We start from the raw sequence: 16,813 nt of genomic DNA on the forward strand, positions 1-16,813 counted from the left end.
GAGAGAGAGAGAGAGAGTGAGAGTGTGTGCGGTATATTATTCGGTATGTGGTAATAATAATGATCGTAAAAATTTAATTGGATAATGGTCTTCATGTGTCAACAATATAACGTCCTGTTTCTATTAAACGTGTAGTAAGACAATAACAATACAAGGGCAAGACTTCCAACTATTTCTTTACCTCACTCGGGATGATTGCTGCCGTTCCCATACTAAACCCCATAGGCAACTGAAAGGTACTGGGCCAAAATGAAATACGGCTGCAATATAAAAACAACACTTCGGACACACAGGAGCCTGATAAAACCATTTGGGTGTGGGTGCATGTGTGTGTGCGTGTATGAGTTGGAATGAGTGTGTGTGTGTGTGTGTGTGTGTGTGTGCGTGCCTGTATTCGTGCATATGAGCACAATCATCTCTATGTGTGTGTGTGTGTTTGTGTGTGTACATAGGTCCATAATGGGCCTATAAATGGGTTGAAAGACAGTTGAACTTTATTAAGATTGAATCAAGAAAAGGTTTTTAAATTGGATTTTATATTATATCCGCTCGGTAATTTGTATCCATATATATATATATATATATATATATTTATCCATAGCTTTCACACACACACACACACACACACCTATGCCTCCTACCATGTTCGCACAATCAGACTGAAATGTGTGCACACAGCTGAGACCTTTACTGCTGAAAACAACTTCACGTATGTTGGGGGAGATGATGTACAATACCCATGCTTTTACAAGTAAGTTGCTTGAATTGATTTTTTTTTTTATATAACCCTGCACTGGTGCTTTAGTATATAAACAGTGTTTAAGCTGCTTGAGGCAATATTGGAGAATTGGAAACAGAGAGAGAGAGAGAAAGAGAGAGAGAGAGAGAGAGAGACAGCAATATGTCCCTGTTTATCCGCCATTGAGAAGTGTAACATTCACTCATCTTGGTGGAGCTATTAGGATAGCTAACACTATGTGCAAGCACATTGTGATTTACATGCACAATGGATTACCCTAACCAATCAGGAAGGAGATGCCCTGATTGGTCATAATTGAGCCGATACCGTTCTAAAATAGAAATGATCTCATAGATAGGCAGGCGCAGTCAACCTGAACATATACTCTCAGAGAGCAATTCACTCTCTAATAGCAGACGGATGGCTGTGTCATTTCCAACATATTACACTTCAACTTTAGTGCTTAAGTCATACAAAACCTTTAATGTGTATAATTGTGATAGGATCAGCGATACAATTTAAATGAGCGTACATATAAATATATGCATGTTAAAAGAATCCATTCATAACTGTTTTTTGTTTGATACATTGTGTGTGTATATGCGTTATGGTAAAAGATTTGGATGTTTGCAGCTTCCAAGTTCCGACCGACCCGTTACAGGATACATTATGCAAAGCACCTACAACAAACAACACCATCTCTTTGAATATTGTTGTATGTCCACGCATTCTCCCTTTAAATAGTTTTCATTAAATGTATTGTGTACGGCCGTGATCGCAATGGATCCGGGTTGCCGCAAGAATTTAAGGGAAGGTTTGGGCTTTCGGACTGTTTGGACTAATAGCTCCCTCCTGCTACTTGTTCGCCCTGGCAAATGTGTGAGTGTTTGATGGGGGGGTTGCACCTCGGTGACAGGTGGGGTCGGCTGGGGCGACACCTGCACTGAGGCACTTATGTCCGCGGGATATATGGTGTGTTGTTCAATAGTTGCACGCTGAATGAGGCAGAGGAGTTGCAGTACACTGTAACCCCAGGCACACGGTTCTTCCCTCGTCGCTCGTCACATTAATGTCGTCGGTGGAGTGGGATGTTGCCCGTGAACATTGAGGGGGAATTCCCAGAGTGGGGGAAACCACTGGTGCAACCAAAGATTGAGCCCACAGAGGAGGGCGCTGTTGCAGCCCGCCCTGCAGAGCCTTGTGCGACGGGGGCCAATCACTCCCTAGCGGCCGGGGGGCGGAATTACCAGGGAAAAGCCTACTGCCAGCCACCGGGAAGTGAACGGCCACCTCGCTCTGGCGATGGAAGGGAAAGTGGTGCAGGTGCCACTGGACCTGGCTCCGGCCAAGCAATGAGATCTTCAGGCCCTAACCAGGGCGCTGGAGAGACGTTTTGGGCCGTGGCCCTCCGGCGACCTGAGCCGGGAAAAGCAAGCTGGCCACCGCCACCAGGAGGAGGAGAGACGGTGCTCCCCGCAGCTGCTCAGGAGGATCTGGCCTTCCACGCCTTCCTACGGGGCTCACGACATAGCGACCAGAGGATGTCTGACAGGCCTGGTCTTTGCCCGAGCACTTACCGGCAGCCCTGTGACTGCTGCCCTTCCCTCCATGTGCTGTGGCATTGTAGTCGGGTCGTCCCGACCCACAGCAGCCTAGGCATCCGAGGCTGCTGCTTGAGGACTAAGGGGACGGCTTCGCTGCCAGAGATGAGGACTGCAGGCTGACAGGGTTGGTCCAGCGCTCTATCGACTTCGGCCCAACCCGGCCCCTCCGTCTGCGGCCTGACCAATTGGGCCTGGTCAAACGTCATGCAACAGGAGGACAAGGTCCGTGAGATGGTGGCTGCAGGGGTGATCGAGCCCTCTGCCTGTCTCCAGCAGTCCTTGTGAGGCAGAAGGAGGGCAGCTGGCGGTTCTGTGTTGACTGCTGGCGTCTCAATGATGTCAACGAGAAGGACTCGCGAGAAAAAGACCTGTGTAATGGGAACTGGCTGGTGGAGCTGGCTCCAGAGGCCAGACATAAGACTGCCTTCACAATCTGGCAGGTGAACCAGCGGACTCTGCAATGCGCCGGCTACGTTCAAGTGGATGAGGTAGAGGGTGCTGGTGGACATTCCTCTGAGTTGTGGTGTTCTTTACCTCGATGACCTGCTGCTGAACATCTGCAGGTTTATTTGTAAAGAACAGCAAATGCAGCATAGGACCTTTCTGGGAAAGGCATGTGATGGAACAGCAGGAGAATGACAAGGCTATTGGGAGAACTATCTCTCCCAGTGGGGCTGCTTCCAGCTCCAAGACGGGGTTGTGTACCAGAGGTTGCAGGACCCTAATCGTAGGTGTGCATGCAGCTGCTGGTGCCCCGTGTGCTTCCTCCGCAGGTCCAGCAGATCGTCCATGGTTCGGCGAGGCACTACGGGAATGCCAAGACCCTGCACCGCCTCCGGGGGGGCGCTCCTATCGGCCTGGCTGGGGCATGAAGCTTCCCTGTCATTGCCCTTCCTGGGGGGCCCCCGATGGTCTGTCCATCAGCACCGGCACCCCGAACACTTGAGGGACTATGTGCTGGGTGTTGGGGCTGTCTGGGATGACTGAACCCTCAGGTGGGGGATGTATGTCGATCACAGCTGTGATCGCCAGTGATCCCAGGAGCGCCCACCTGGTACCCAGTTTTGCAAATGTATGTGTGTTTGATGAGGGGGGTTGCAAATCAGTGACAGGTGGGGTCGGCTGGAGCGACCCCTGCACTGCACTTATGTCCGGTATATGGTGTGTTGTTCAATTGTTACAAATGTTATTAAAAATAAAAGGCAATTCCCGTAGTCGTGCGGTGTATGAGGCGTGGTAGTTGTGATACACTGGTAACCCTGGGCACACGTCTGCTTCGTTCCTTTGCAGCTCGCCACAGTATTATTGAATCACCAAATTCCTTATGAATGTGTTTTTACATTTAACTTTTAAAACACATATCCAACCAAAAAAATGTTTTACAGGGATGCTAAAACTCCAAGAGCGTAATAATAAAATAACTTCCAATGTCAAAGTGTGAAAGCGTTTTGTTTTTTAAGCTAGAAAGATGATGGATACAGCTATTCAAGCTCTGAATTACAGCACTATAACGCAGGCGACAAAAGACGCGGTATGAGTAATGGTATGAGTCCCAGTGTGTCTCACGATAACACTACCCAGGAGGCTTCCAAGTAAAGCTGTTAAGCAGCAGTAGTCCTCTCAAAATACACAATTGACTAACACAATTAAACCAGAGTTTAATTGTTAAAATATTGCTGTTTAGAAGTTTATCCCACTAGCAATAAAAAAGTTAATAGCAGGTGAAAAACTGCTCCCCCTAGCTATGTCGAGGTGTTCCTGAGCAACAAACCTAACCCTTACTGCTCCTGACGACCCGGCTGTCACCGACCACTGTCAGGGTATGAATGTGTCTTCAAATGGGTGTATGAATGGGTGATTGAATGGGAGAATGTGAGGCAATAATTGTACATCCCCTAATACTGATTCAGGGAATCCACATTGATTCAATTCAGGAATTTGGCCAGCTGTCCTCTCTGCTTGGAAAAGAAACATCGTCATATTTTCATTAAGAGTGTGCACGAAGAGGCGGGGCTACCCACAGAGGGTCCATTGTCAATGTGTTGCACAGTTATAGCATAGTTATTTTAGCTTTAAATATTTTTATGCAGAAATGTTACATATAAAAATACACATAAAAATGTTAATATAATTTTTTTTAATCATTTTTTTATTCATTTCCTTTTTTTCACTATAAACTTCATTTGATATACAACAACGTTCAGGAGAAAAGTTATGTTTTAATACCGCATATCTATTGGATATGATATATACTGTATATTACATAATATATCATGCGTCCCATGGGTGTAAAAAGGTTCCTCCCATGGTTGCTCACCAAAGGCGATGAAATATCGTCCATCGGGCAGCATGTTCTTTAACTCCAATGTACTATGATTTGCACTCCAACCTTGTCTTAGGCTCTGACACACACAGCTACACACACTGACACACACGCACACACACACACACACACACACACAGGAGGAGGAGACATACTTACTGAATGTCTATCTTTTACTAGCTAACTGTCAATAAATGTTTTTTTATCTCTGTTCATCCAATTAATGGTATTGAAGGCTATTTACAGTACCTGTGTAGGTCAGAGTTACACTCACTTCATAGATTCACTTGACAGTCGCTTGCTGTCAGCATGGAAACTACTCACAATTGGTCGAGTATGTGTTTGTGTCTCTGCCTCTGTGCGTGCATGTGTGTGTGTGTACGTGTGTGTATGTGAGTCCACATCCCTTATGTGCCCTTATGTCTCAACGTGTGCCACATTGCAAAGCAGCTAATTGCTGTCTGTAGGAATGCCAGGGGGACTCTGTGTCGGTACTCATTAGAAGGACTGGGGGATTCCACTCCCCCAGTTTGGATGTTCTCTAATAACTCCCCACTGGCCTGTTCCCCCACCACCACCACCACCTCTAGCATTCCTGAGCCCTGGATCCAGGTGTTGGCCCCCTCGGGTGCTCAGAACAAGGCCTGCAGCCATCCCAAGGTCGCTGGAGATGGGGCTTTCTCCGTCGCCGCACCTAACCTTTCGGAACCGTTGGTGTGTTTAAAAATAGACTAAACAATTATTTTTATTCACTACCGCACTTGATGTGCTATTTTTAGTGTTTGTGAATGCATTTGTTTTTCCTGTTTCAATTATTTTAGCATTTTCTTGGTGTGTTCACTTTATTCACTGTGTTTATTAATAATTAATAATACTGACTGCATGTGAATTGTCTTTTTATGGACTTGTACTGTAAAATAATCTGTACAGAACTTTGGTAGTTCTGGTGGTGTAAGGAAATCGTCAAGGTAAATAGTGTGCAGTTTTTGTACAGTCCCCTTGTTATGGTTGTTTTTGTTGGAGCATTAAAGTTGCTAATTGTCATCATTAACATATATGGGACATGGCCAACTGAAACCTGGGGTTTCAGTGCCGCAATCCTACACCATTATGTTTGGTCCAAAGCGCTGACAGATTGTTTAACAGTACATACAGTCATGCAGTCAAAATAAGGGACACAATAAATAAAGGAAATTAAGTGCATGCACACAAAAAACAGGACATACTAAAAATATTGCAGAAGCGCCATAGACAAGATGATACAAATACATTACACACACACACACACACACACATGCATATATTCACACACACACACACACACACACACACACACACACACACACACACACACACACACACACATGCATATATTCACACGCACGCACGCACACACACACGCACGCACACACACACACACACACACACACACACACACACACCTTGTTACAGGCAGCATAGGCAGAGAGAGATAGAGAATAGAGAGAGAGAGAGATCAAATGTGTGTCAGTGGTGGCTTCAACAGCTCTAATCCCTGATGGCAAATGTTTACGTGGCAGTGACCACTGGGCTGCTCTCTGACAATCTGTTTACAGTCACCCGTTATCACTGTGTGCTCTCTCTCTCTCTCTCTCTCTTTCTCAAAATCCCTATTGAGCCCTTGTTGGAGCCTTGTTGCCCCCCTGACTCAGAGTTGCATGAAAGAGTAAAGAGTATAGAGTAAGAGTAAAGAGTAAAGAGTGTAGGCTTGTGTGAGTGTGTGTGCATGTGTGTATGTGTAAAAATATATATCTGAAAACTATATAGTGGATTATATATATATATGAATAAATGCAGCCACTTTAAAAGTCCTATATAAAATAGTTATATGTAAAATTAGTAAAAAAAAATCTTTATGTAATAATAATAATTATTAAATGATAGTGTTCACCCTGCAACCTAATAAAGTAGCTCAGTGGCTGTGGTAGCAACAGTAACGGTAACAGCAATAAAAGAATCCACTGTGTAGGCCCGTATCAGAGGAGGAGGGGTCTACTCCAACCGACCCAGATGGACAGTGGACGGTCCAGCCTCCCTTGCTTTATAGCTGCTGCAGCGGCACTCACCAGCACACTGGAACCAGACTAGCTTGTGACAGAAGGTAGGCAATCATTTACAAGACAAAAAAAATAATGAAACCTTTAAATGATTCCTTTACTAACAGATTGCTGATCTTTGCTTCTACTGGTCTGGTCTGTTTCTCCAATGCATGTGCCTCTTCTAATCCTGTAGCTTGTGCAAGACAGGAATTACGCTGGCCGCTTGCCATTATTGCTGTTGTTTCCTTTATGAATAAAACTTGTTTATGAATGGACTAATGTTTGAGATCTAGCCGTCTGTAACACTGGGAGAGGATTATAATAAGACTTCTAAAACAAAGTTTACAGGGCCGAATGCCAAGGTAAACAGGCAATATCTGTGTTCTATTATATCGTTATATCGCTATTGTGTGTATTTATGTATTCATCATTTATTGTTAGTACATATACATCTATATTTATATTTTTTATGTTTTATTTATTTTGGAAAAATAATTTGCGGACCTCCGCCCGCAAATGGGGCGGAGGCCACAAAACCTCCTAGATATCGGTACATGATTTATCTACTGTTTGGTATTTTTTTCCTAAATAAATAAAACATTAAAAAATAAATCCAACTCAGGGGCAATTGACAGCAGCACAGGATGAAGCCGAGGGTGTGGAGGCTTCACAGTGATTTCCCAAGGCTGTGCTGATTCACCAAAGTATAATTTTCCAAACATTGCAGTCAGCCTATACATCTATGTCCGCCTATACACCTATGTCACTCTGCACTTTTTTTTTTCTCCACAATTTAAATTCTAAACAACTTCTTAATTTAACTAAATATTTTCATGAATGCACTTTCTCGTGCTATTCTTCTTCACAATCTGACGACGTCTGCCAGGTGAACTTTAACCTCTTTCTAATACCTCTGGGCAGATGTCCCAGTGTTCCACAGGCATAGACGCTCTCAAGCTTTGCGTGAGCATTGCACATTGTATGATGGGTGAAATTTGTTTACACACGTTTACACAAACACATTTGACATGTTTAGTTGAGTGGAATACATCTCCGCCTAGTTTCAATGAACAATGACTCACTTTGTACAACAGTAATAAATTCAAAGGTGTGTATGATGCAATCAATTTAATCAATCAGTCAACCCTAATTCTGATGACGTAAATCTGGCGGCTGGCAACACACACAACTACTTATGAACTACTTACTACTAGGGAAATCACAGTCGACTACAACAACAGTGAAGATGACACGTGACGGCTGGAATAGACACCCGACAGCTAGTCTGTCCGAGGAGGTATCTGGGTCAGGAAAACGATCCGTGAATACCATAGATTGGAATGGATACACTCTGCCACATGGGAGTTCAACTAGTACGGATAGCATTGAAAGGAACGCCCTTTGTAGTTTCAAGAACCAACCACCAACCGTCACCCGTCACAAGGGAGACAACCATTCTTCAGTACAAAAATATTGGCTTGTTATTACCGGCCCACCCCGTAGCACGTCACTTAGAACCTGAGGTGTGCCTGAGGGAGTCTGAAGGGGGACGGTGACGCTGTCGTCACGCTGCTGTTTCATTTCTCTTGCAAGGTTCTTCCATGGCGACGTCCATCACCTTCCTGCTCCTGTGGCTCCACCTGTGCAGCGGATCCCTGGGCCAGCCTTCGGAAGACCTCACCGTCAGCACGCTGAACGGGAAGGTGCGAGGGACCCGGCTGTCCGTTCTGGGACACGATGTGAGGGCGTTCCTGGGCGTTCCCTATGCTAAACCGCCACTCGGGGAGCTCCGATTCCGAGCCCCCAAGCCCGCAGGGATATGGGATGGGGTGAAAAATGCAGCCAATTTCTCAAATACCTGCTATCAGCTGCCGGATACACTCTATCCAGGTGCCATTTTGACTTATTTGCATGATTCTACCTCTATTTACTGACTGACTGACTGACTGAATGAGTCACTCACTCACTCACTTATGCTCCAGTGCTTGTCCAGCATATAAGGCCCTTTGTATTAAATATGTTGGAAAGAACTTGCCGCAGATGTTCATGGATAGAGGATATGAAGCAGCCCAACTATGCCCGTCCATCTGAGACATAGGTCATGGCGATGGCAGTTCAGCTGGGGATGCATAGTTATTTCAAAACACGGTAGAGGGAGTCTCTGTGTTCAAAATACATTCCGGTCAATGATGCCGTAGTTAGTTTAAACTTAGTGGCTCAGCTGTTTCCCAAATAAATCACGAGCTGGACAGAGGGGATCATGTGTATGACACAGGGGATCGTAAACATGGAGGAACGCAAACAGCTGTCTCGGAGATGTGTGGAATCTAACTCATGCTGATATTTGTGAATTGAGAGGTTTGGTCATCTTGTGAGTGTGGATGTGAGAGTGCGTATATAGACCAATCAGTTGACCTTAGTTTACCTCACCATATCTGTTGTATTTTGCATTTATTATTATTTATTATTATTAATGTTTCTTTTCCAGGGTTTAGTGGGGCAGAGATGTGGAACCCCAATACACCAGTGAGTGAGGATTGTCTCTATCTCAATATCTGGACCCCACATCTCAAAGGCCAACAGCAAACCTTGCTGGTGCTGGTGTGGATCTATGGAGGCGGGTTCACCTCAGGGACTTCCTCCTTGGCCCTGTACGACGGACGCTTCCTGAGCCAATCAGAAAACGTTGTGGTGGTGTCAATGAACTATAGGCAAGGCAGAAAACGCATGCATTTATCAGTACACTCAAACAGAGACACATTCCGAACGTAAACAATGATAGTAGTGCTATAACTTGTTGATCTTGTATTAATTAGTGTTTGTCGATGTACAATCATATGTATTTACCTAATATTAATATTAAAGTGTGATGACAAGTTCAGATCTGGGTGAACTGGGCGTGTCACGTTCTTTTCCCTTCATATTGGTATTGACCTAGGCTTCAAACAACAGAAACTGGCCACTGTAGAAATACAACTGTTAAAATCCTCTTCTCAAAGCTTTATCCACTCACACATATTTGTTTTCTTCAGTAAAAAGACAAAAACAAAATGAGGGAAATGAGGCATAACTCCACCCCTTGCAGCTTTTGGCCTCTGGCCCGGGTTGTGTCTCCCCGCAGAAGTTCTGCTGTAACACAGCAGGACTGCGATGACCTCCTACTTATTAGTCAGACATGGTCTGACATCACAATGTTGTTTTTTTTGTAATAGGCTCGGTGCGTTGGGCTTCCTTTCACTTCCTGAAAACGATAATATCCGTGGCAACGCAGGCTTACTGGACCAGCAGCTAGCCCTCCGCTGGGTCGCAGATAACATTGCATTTTTTGGAGGTGACTCCTCAAAGGTAGAGTTTGTAAAAACATTTGTCAAATGTATTCATCTTTTATTCATTGTGTTGTGATTCATGGTGTCCCTCAGAGGCAACAACAACACATTTTCAGAACGATCCAAAATAGTTTATCTGACCATTACGCATTACTCATTATCTTGTCCAGTTCAGCCCGCTATCTTGTACATACAGAATTGATAGACACCACATGCACGTTATCTTTGGTACAACTTATTGTACAGTTGTAAGTCACGTAAATTTTACGGAGAAGATAACAAGTAGTACAGTATGTTTTTCTTCCTCACTTTGCCTCTTAGGGTTTGTTTTAACAGGATCAATGTACACTTTCATCTGGGTAATGATGACACAACTAAGTTCACGGGTTGTGGATGTGTCCTGGTTTCCAGGTGACTCTGTTTGGGGAGAGTGCCGGAGCAGCGTCTGTAGGCTTCCACCTCCTCGCCCCCAGCAGCCACCGTCTCTTCGAGCGGGCCGTCCTGCAGAGTGGCTGCCCCACCGCGCCCTGGGCCAGCCTCAGCCAGAGGGAGGCTTGGAACAGGTGGCCCTTCATTTATTAGATTCTTTACAAAGATTGGATTCATGTTTTATTTGTTTCATTGATGGACTTACATATTGGAATGTGCCCTCTGTTATTACAATCTCTCAATTGAGTTTATTTGTATTTATTTGTGTTTATATATATATATATATATATATATATATATATATACATATATATAAAAATAAAAATAAAAACTCAATTGAGAGATTGTAATAACAGAAAAAAAAAAATATATATATATATATATATATTTACATTTATTTATACATGTATGTATATACACCAAAATGACAACAAATCAAAATATTTCCCCCCCCCCCCCCCCCACACACACACACACACACACACACACACACACACACACACACACACACACACACACACACACACACACACACACACCTTGTGGTAGGAGTCAGACCCTGGCGTCTCTCCTGGGCTGTCCCCGGTCCCCTGCAGCTGATCTGGAGCGCTGTCTCCAGAAGGCGGACCTTGTGGACATAGTGACCCAGCAGTTCGAGGTGTTAACTGAGGCCTCTCTCCTCCCGTTTCCCTTCCTGCCGTCCGCCGATGGGTTTTTCCTACCTGAAGAACCGGAGGTAGGCGTGGAAACAATTGTGTCCAAACAGGGATTTTAAGTATTTTAATATTGGCGGTATAACAATTGATAATGATAATTTTATATGCACACCACAAGAGGTAAATGATGTCTGCTTATGTGCAATCAGGTTACAGATTGCATCTGACCTGTAAGATCGCTGGTAGCACTTGAAGTAGAAGTAGAAGAAGTAGAAGTGAACTCCTGCTGAATTCTACATATATGAAAAAATATAATTTCCAAAATAATACTCATTAGCAAACAATTCAGAATCAGCTCTTAATTATTAATGAGATAATGACACTTTTGATTATATAATTATTTATGAATCGTAAGTTGATGATTTACAAACTACGCAAGTGTTAATCATGCTTTGTAAACACTAAATAAGGCTGCATTTTTTTGGGGTTGACATAGTTATAAACCATAAGTTAAGTACTTCAGCTCTCCAGTACATCCAGCATTTCATTAATAAATGCTTAGTAAGGCAATACCAATACTTTCTAACTACCTGAATTGATAAATCCAGCCTTCACATGCAGTTTACAAATGCTAAGAAAGGCATAGATAGTCTCAGTTTAGATGAGCTTACACAACATATTTAACTAATGCTTTCTAACTCCCTGACCTAATCATGAATTGCAACATTTGGGTATTTATAATGTATATTATATAATGTATTTCCAAATTTCAAATGTTTGTATATTATAAATTTATGCTTTATAGCTAACTTTTGAACCATTATCTTATTATCGTATAAATTATTAATAACTGTTTATAAATAGATTACTAAGATATATTCATGAATGAACAATGCTTCACTTAATGATGATTTAGTACTGGTGACTACTGCTGACTATTGATGTTAAAAAAATGCAGCAGATGTGCTACCAGATGGCTTTATTATAAACAAAATACAGTTCATTGCCCAAATGTTCTCCTTTAACTTGAGCTACCTAATTTTATTCATTGTGGCTTGTTATTTTTCATTTCATTTTAACAACTGTTAATTGACAACAGACTCGATCATGAATCCCTCATCATGGGAGAAAAGATGATAAGTGTCTGTGCCAATCAAATCTCCACTGTGTTAATTGTTGTTTGCCAGTGTTTCTATATATAACTGCATACCCACAAGTGACCTGCTTGGCTGTCTTATTATTCTGCTTTTTGAATAAGCCGTAGTCATGTGTGAAGTTAGACACACACACACACACACACACACACACACACACACACACACACACACACACACACACACACACACACACACACACACACACACACACATCACACCTTTCTGCCTCTCTGCCGATCTACAGGTGTTGCTCAAGACTGGCAACTTCAAGAAGACTGAGGTGCTTTTCGGCCTGAACCAGAATGAAGGGACATACTTTCTAGTCTATGGCATGCCTGGGTATAGAGTCGCTGGCGAGAGCCTCATCAGTAGGAAGTCGTTTATTGAAGGCATACCAATCGCACTACCAGGAACCAACAACATCACAATGGAGGCAGCCATTTTCCAGTACACCAGCTGGAGTGATGTGGACAATGAGATGAAGAACAGAGATGCCATGGGTGACCTGTTAGGACACCAGTCCTTCAGTTGTCCCACATTAGAGTTTGCACGCAGGTAATCAGCAATGCAACAGGGATACATAATGCTTATTGATGCATATCTAATTGTTATAGATAAGATAAGATAATCCTACTGTAAGCCTTGTTCTGGCTACTCAAATGAGCTACTAGAATGGGCTTCTAGAATGGGCTAGTCTGAGTGGCCTATCGCTTGGCTACAGTATTCCGAATCGTCTACGTTCTGTTTCCAGGTATTCCGAGCACGGAGGTAAAGCATTTTTCTATCTGTTTGATCACCGCTCATCCACTAACCCCTGGCCAGCATGGATGGGCGTGATGCATGGCTATGAGATAGAGTTTGTCTTTGGGATGCCGTTGAATGCCTCTCTTAAATACACGGAGAGGGAAGTGAACATGAGCAGGAGCTTCATGAAGCAGTGGGCCAACTTCGCCCGGACAGGGTATGAATTGACTTTCATGGTCTTTATAAAACCACAGAATATCAACCTATGTTGTAGGAATTTCTATGATTATATGATGGGTTTTCCCACTGTTTCATCTCAGAAATCCGAGCAACAGCGGAGTTCCCTGGCCCCTGTATCAGGCAGAAAGCCAGGTCTATGTGACTCTGAACACCAACCATCCGCTACAAAAGAGCAAGATGATCGCTCAGCAGTGTCAATTTTGGACAAATTTAGTTCCGAAGATCCAGAGAGTGCCAGGTAAGGAGTCACACACACACCAAACAACTCACCCCCTCTTTTCAATGGTCTCTTATCGGGCATTTCATGAATATGGACGCTGAACCTTTTGAGAGAGCTGATTTTCACACTTGCATATCCGTACGGAGCAAGCCAAAGTGTACACATCAGGTGAGGATGGTCAGTGATCTCTGTGAGTCATTTAAACATGGGTTCCAACCAGGCATGCACAGCTCAGCTCCCAGTAGCACTGCTCATCACACAGTTGGTCAATAATACTTGTACAACCCTGCAATGAACTCGCTATTACTCATAGACACTCCCCACAAATAAAAATGAAAACAAACACACACAAAGATTTCCTCCCATACTTGCATGGTAAGCAAGCTCCTTCGGCTGGAAAATCCGATTTGATGATAGATCACAACATTGTAATTTCACAACTCATCTGGTTTTGTACTCTTTGTACTCTGTATACTTTAGTTAGGCATGGGTCAAGATGCTGTTATTCAACTATTTAGTCAGCATCAACTCACTCATGTAGAAAATTGTTCCCATTTTGATCTTGAGCTCATTTAGTTTATGAATATATTCCAATGATATTCTGATATTCTTTTATCTCAAAAGAAAAGCATTAGTATGCAATTCACTTCATATTTCATTTGAGGTAATTGTCAGAGTAAGACAGAAGATGGAGTCAGAGTTGGGGAACAGTGGAATTGTCATAATGATTTACCTTGGTTGGAGAAATTCATATCTCTATTAAAGTGTATTGTGTATACCCCTCCTGTGCGCACTGGAGAATGCCTTTCCCGATAATATCCACTTAGTAGGCTCCAAAGGAGAGATTCTAACACCTCCCAACACACAAATTGAACTGAAGCACAAGTCCCAGAAGGAAAGTATCTTTCCAAAAACATCATGCATGTTATTTTTGACAATGAAAGCAACACAGCTAAAAGTCTTGTTTCTCTTCATTTATAAATTCAAATTGTATCCTTGTGATATGACTCCTGGGTGCCGTTTCCATTTGATGTGTCTTTTTCTGAAATATGTGGAAAATGAAAGCGGAACTCACTTCCTTGTGCATCTGTTCTCTAGATGCTCTCGACTCGTGCGTGGAATCATCTGGGACTCTGGGCAGTAGCTGTATGTTCCTCATTGTTGGGATGATGCTCCTTACATTCTCCTTGTGGATTGCGCAAACAGCGGATTAACCAGCAAACAGCTAGCCGACGCCCCTTCAAAGAGTTATGGTAATAAACTTAAATCATAAGTGTATTATTTTCTAATACATATTTTCAAAAAATAGCAAGGACTGTTATAACAATGAGACTACTATCCAGATGGATTGCATAAACATAGCCCTTTTGACTTGCAATATTCAATGCCGTCCAATGTACCAAATGAAGAAATACATTATTTTGTGAACAAATGCTTGCAATGTCTTTTTTTTTAATGCTATATCTCTACCAGAGAATATGCTATGATAACAAACACTGTCACCAAGTAAAGGTCACAGCATTGATATTAAAAGCTAATCTGATCTACTTTGATGGGTGAGTGATCCTATGTGCAACCCAATGTCCTCTGACGCAGAATTAATACAAAAGAATATATATTTTGTATGCAAGTCATGTATGGCTTGCATACATATGAGGGTTTTATTTAAAGTTCCATTGCAGAGGACATTTCCTCCTGTGTACTTATTTATACTTTTTAGGAAGACATTTGCATAACTTTTCATTTGATTTAAATAGATTACAATGGTTATACTGCTCTTGGATTCGTGCTCATAAACAAGAATGGATTAACATTATGATCATCACAACTTCAGACATCAACATGACAATCTTAGCTCGAATGAACTTCTTTGGGTCCTGTGAGAACACACTTTTAAATATCCATGAACATACACTCAAACACTGCGTTTTTGTTGTGTTTGAGTGCTTAATTCCTCGGGCACTGGTTTTGATAATTACGCATGTCCATGGGCTCCTCCAGGGGGAGTCAAGCTTAGTTGGGGGTAGATAAGGGGAATAATAGAAAGGTGTGGGACCTACCAACAGGAGGGTAAAGGAGTCTGTGGAGACAGGTGCATAGGCATTAGCCGTGGCATCAATGCACCCCCCTTCATGAAACTGCTTAGCATTTAGCCAAGGAGGAGAACATGGTCCTGAGTGTGCCTCATCCATTATGGATAAGGATGGAGATAGGGAGGGAGGAGGCAAGAGAGGAATGATGGCAGGAGAGAGCAATGATGCAATAAAGCAAAGTAGAGGCAACAAGGAGGTATAGAAGTCCTAATACACCTTCATGGAGAAAAGGGAAAAACAGTAATTGTTGCACCACTATAGTGGTTTGTTTGATATACCAAGTCACCTATATTCAATGACAGACTTATACATATAAAAGCAGACATAGAGGTATACAGGAATGAAAAATAAGACTGGATGTTTTATCTGTAATCCTTCTGCCTCTTTAGTGAGGCCACTTGGTAACCCTCCACACTGGTGCAGTGAGCTTTTAGTATCCAATCGACTCTCAAATAACCTTGTTTTTTACACCCATTGGATTTATAAATGTTTTGCACTTTGCACACATTTTTTGTTTCCATATTAGTTTTTTAAGAAATTAAGTAATGTTTAGGTTAGTGGAGTTAGACTTTAGATTAAATCAAGGTTAAATCACGATGAACGTAGCTTTTAACTTTCTTTCATATTTGTTTCGACAAGTGCGTCATTGGCAAACACAAACTTGGCAAGCAGTGGTAAACTGAAAAAGTCCCTGTAAAAGTTTCAAATCGACACAATGTGGACTGGCCCCTGTATAACTACACTTACTAAAATTCTGAAAGCTTCCTCCACTCACGTGAATGTTTCTCTTTGGTGAATGTTTCTCTAACTTTCAGGAAACAAGTCGTTACGCCGCCCTTCCACTTTTGGTGACCTTGCACCGACATGATGTCAGAGGTGGAATAAGTCAGTTGTGTATCAGTAAAGACTGAAGTCATAAAGACAAAGATGGCACCAGCCAGCATGTGCTACTAGATGTTCAACTAGGATTATCAGCACTGTTTGACAGTCTAGGCATGCAAAGCTTGAAACAAAGTCCCCCTGTCTTCCAAGTGGCAGTGATAAAAACTCAAAAGCAGTTCCTTTTGACAAATTTAACTATCCAAGATGAATATAGAAAAGACAAGGTAGGAATAGAATATGGACATAAATAAACACAATAAATACAGATAACACTTAGGCATGCAGGGACTCAAATAATGGGGAGTACAGGTGACACATATTT

The 16,813-nt window shown here is 42.7% G+C and overlaps 1 protein-coding gene across 1 annotated transcript; it reads left to right on the forward strand.

Moving 5' to 3' along the window:
- The first annotated feature begins 6,706 nt into the window (after positions 1 to 6,706).
- On the forward strand, positions 6,707 to 15,064 carry ache (acetylcholinesterase (Yt blood group)). Its single transcript, XM_084467472.1, has 10 exons — positions 6,707 to 6,806; positions 8,338 to 8,634; positions 9,233 to 9,455; positions 9,957 to 10,089; positions 10,482 to 10,633; positions 11,049 to 11,235; positions 12,557 to 12,867; positions 13,064 to 13,273; positions 13,377 to 13,534; positions 14,615 to 15,064. Exons 2-10 carry the CDS (start codon positions 8,346 to 8,348, stop codon positions 14,728 to 14,730), a joined length of 1,779 nt encoding a protein of 592 aa, XP_084323598.1. The 5' UTR covers positions 6,707 to 6,806; positions 8,338 to 8,345; the 3' UTR covers positions 14,731 to 15,064.
- The last annotated feature ends 1,749 nt before the right edge of the window (positions 15,065 to 16,813 follow it).

This window comes from Micromesistius poutassou (assembly GCF_964030765.1).
Source record: "Micromesistius poutassou genome assembly, chromosome: 4".
Taxonomy (NCBI): Eukaryota; Metazoa; Chordata; class Actinopteri; order Gadiformes; family Gadidae; genus Micromesistius; species Micromesistius poutassou.

Coding starts and splice junctions, on each gene's coding strand:
- ache (XM_084467472.1), top strand. CDS start 8,346: ATGGCGACGTCCATCACCTTCCTGCTCCTGTGGCTCCACCTGTGCAGC. Junction 10,090..10,481: donor TTGGAGGTGACTCCTCAAAG/GTAGAGTTTGTA, acceptor CCTGGTTTCCAG/GTGACTCTGTTTGGGGAGAG. Junction 11,236..12,556: donor TCCTACCTGAAGAACCGGAG/GTAGGCGTGGAA, acceptor GCCGATCTACAG/GTGTTGCTCAAGACTGGCAA.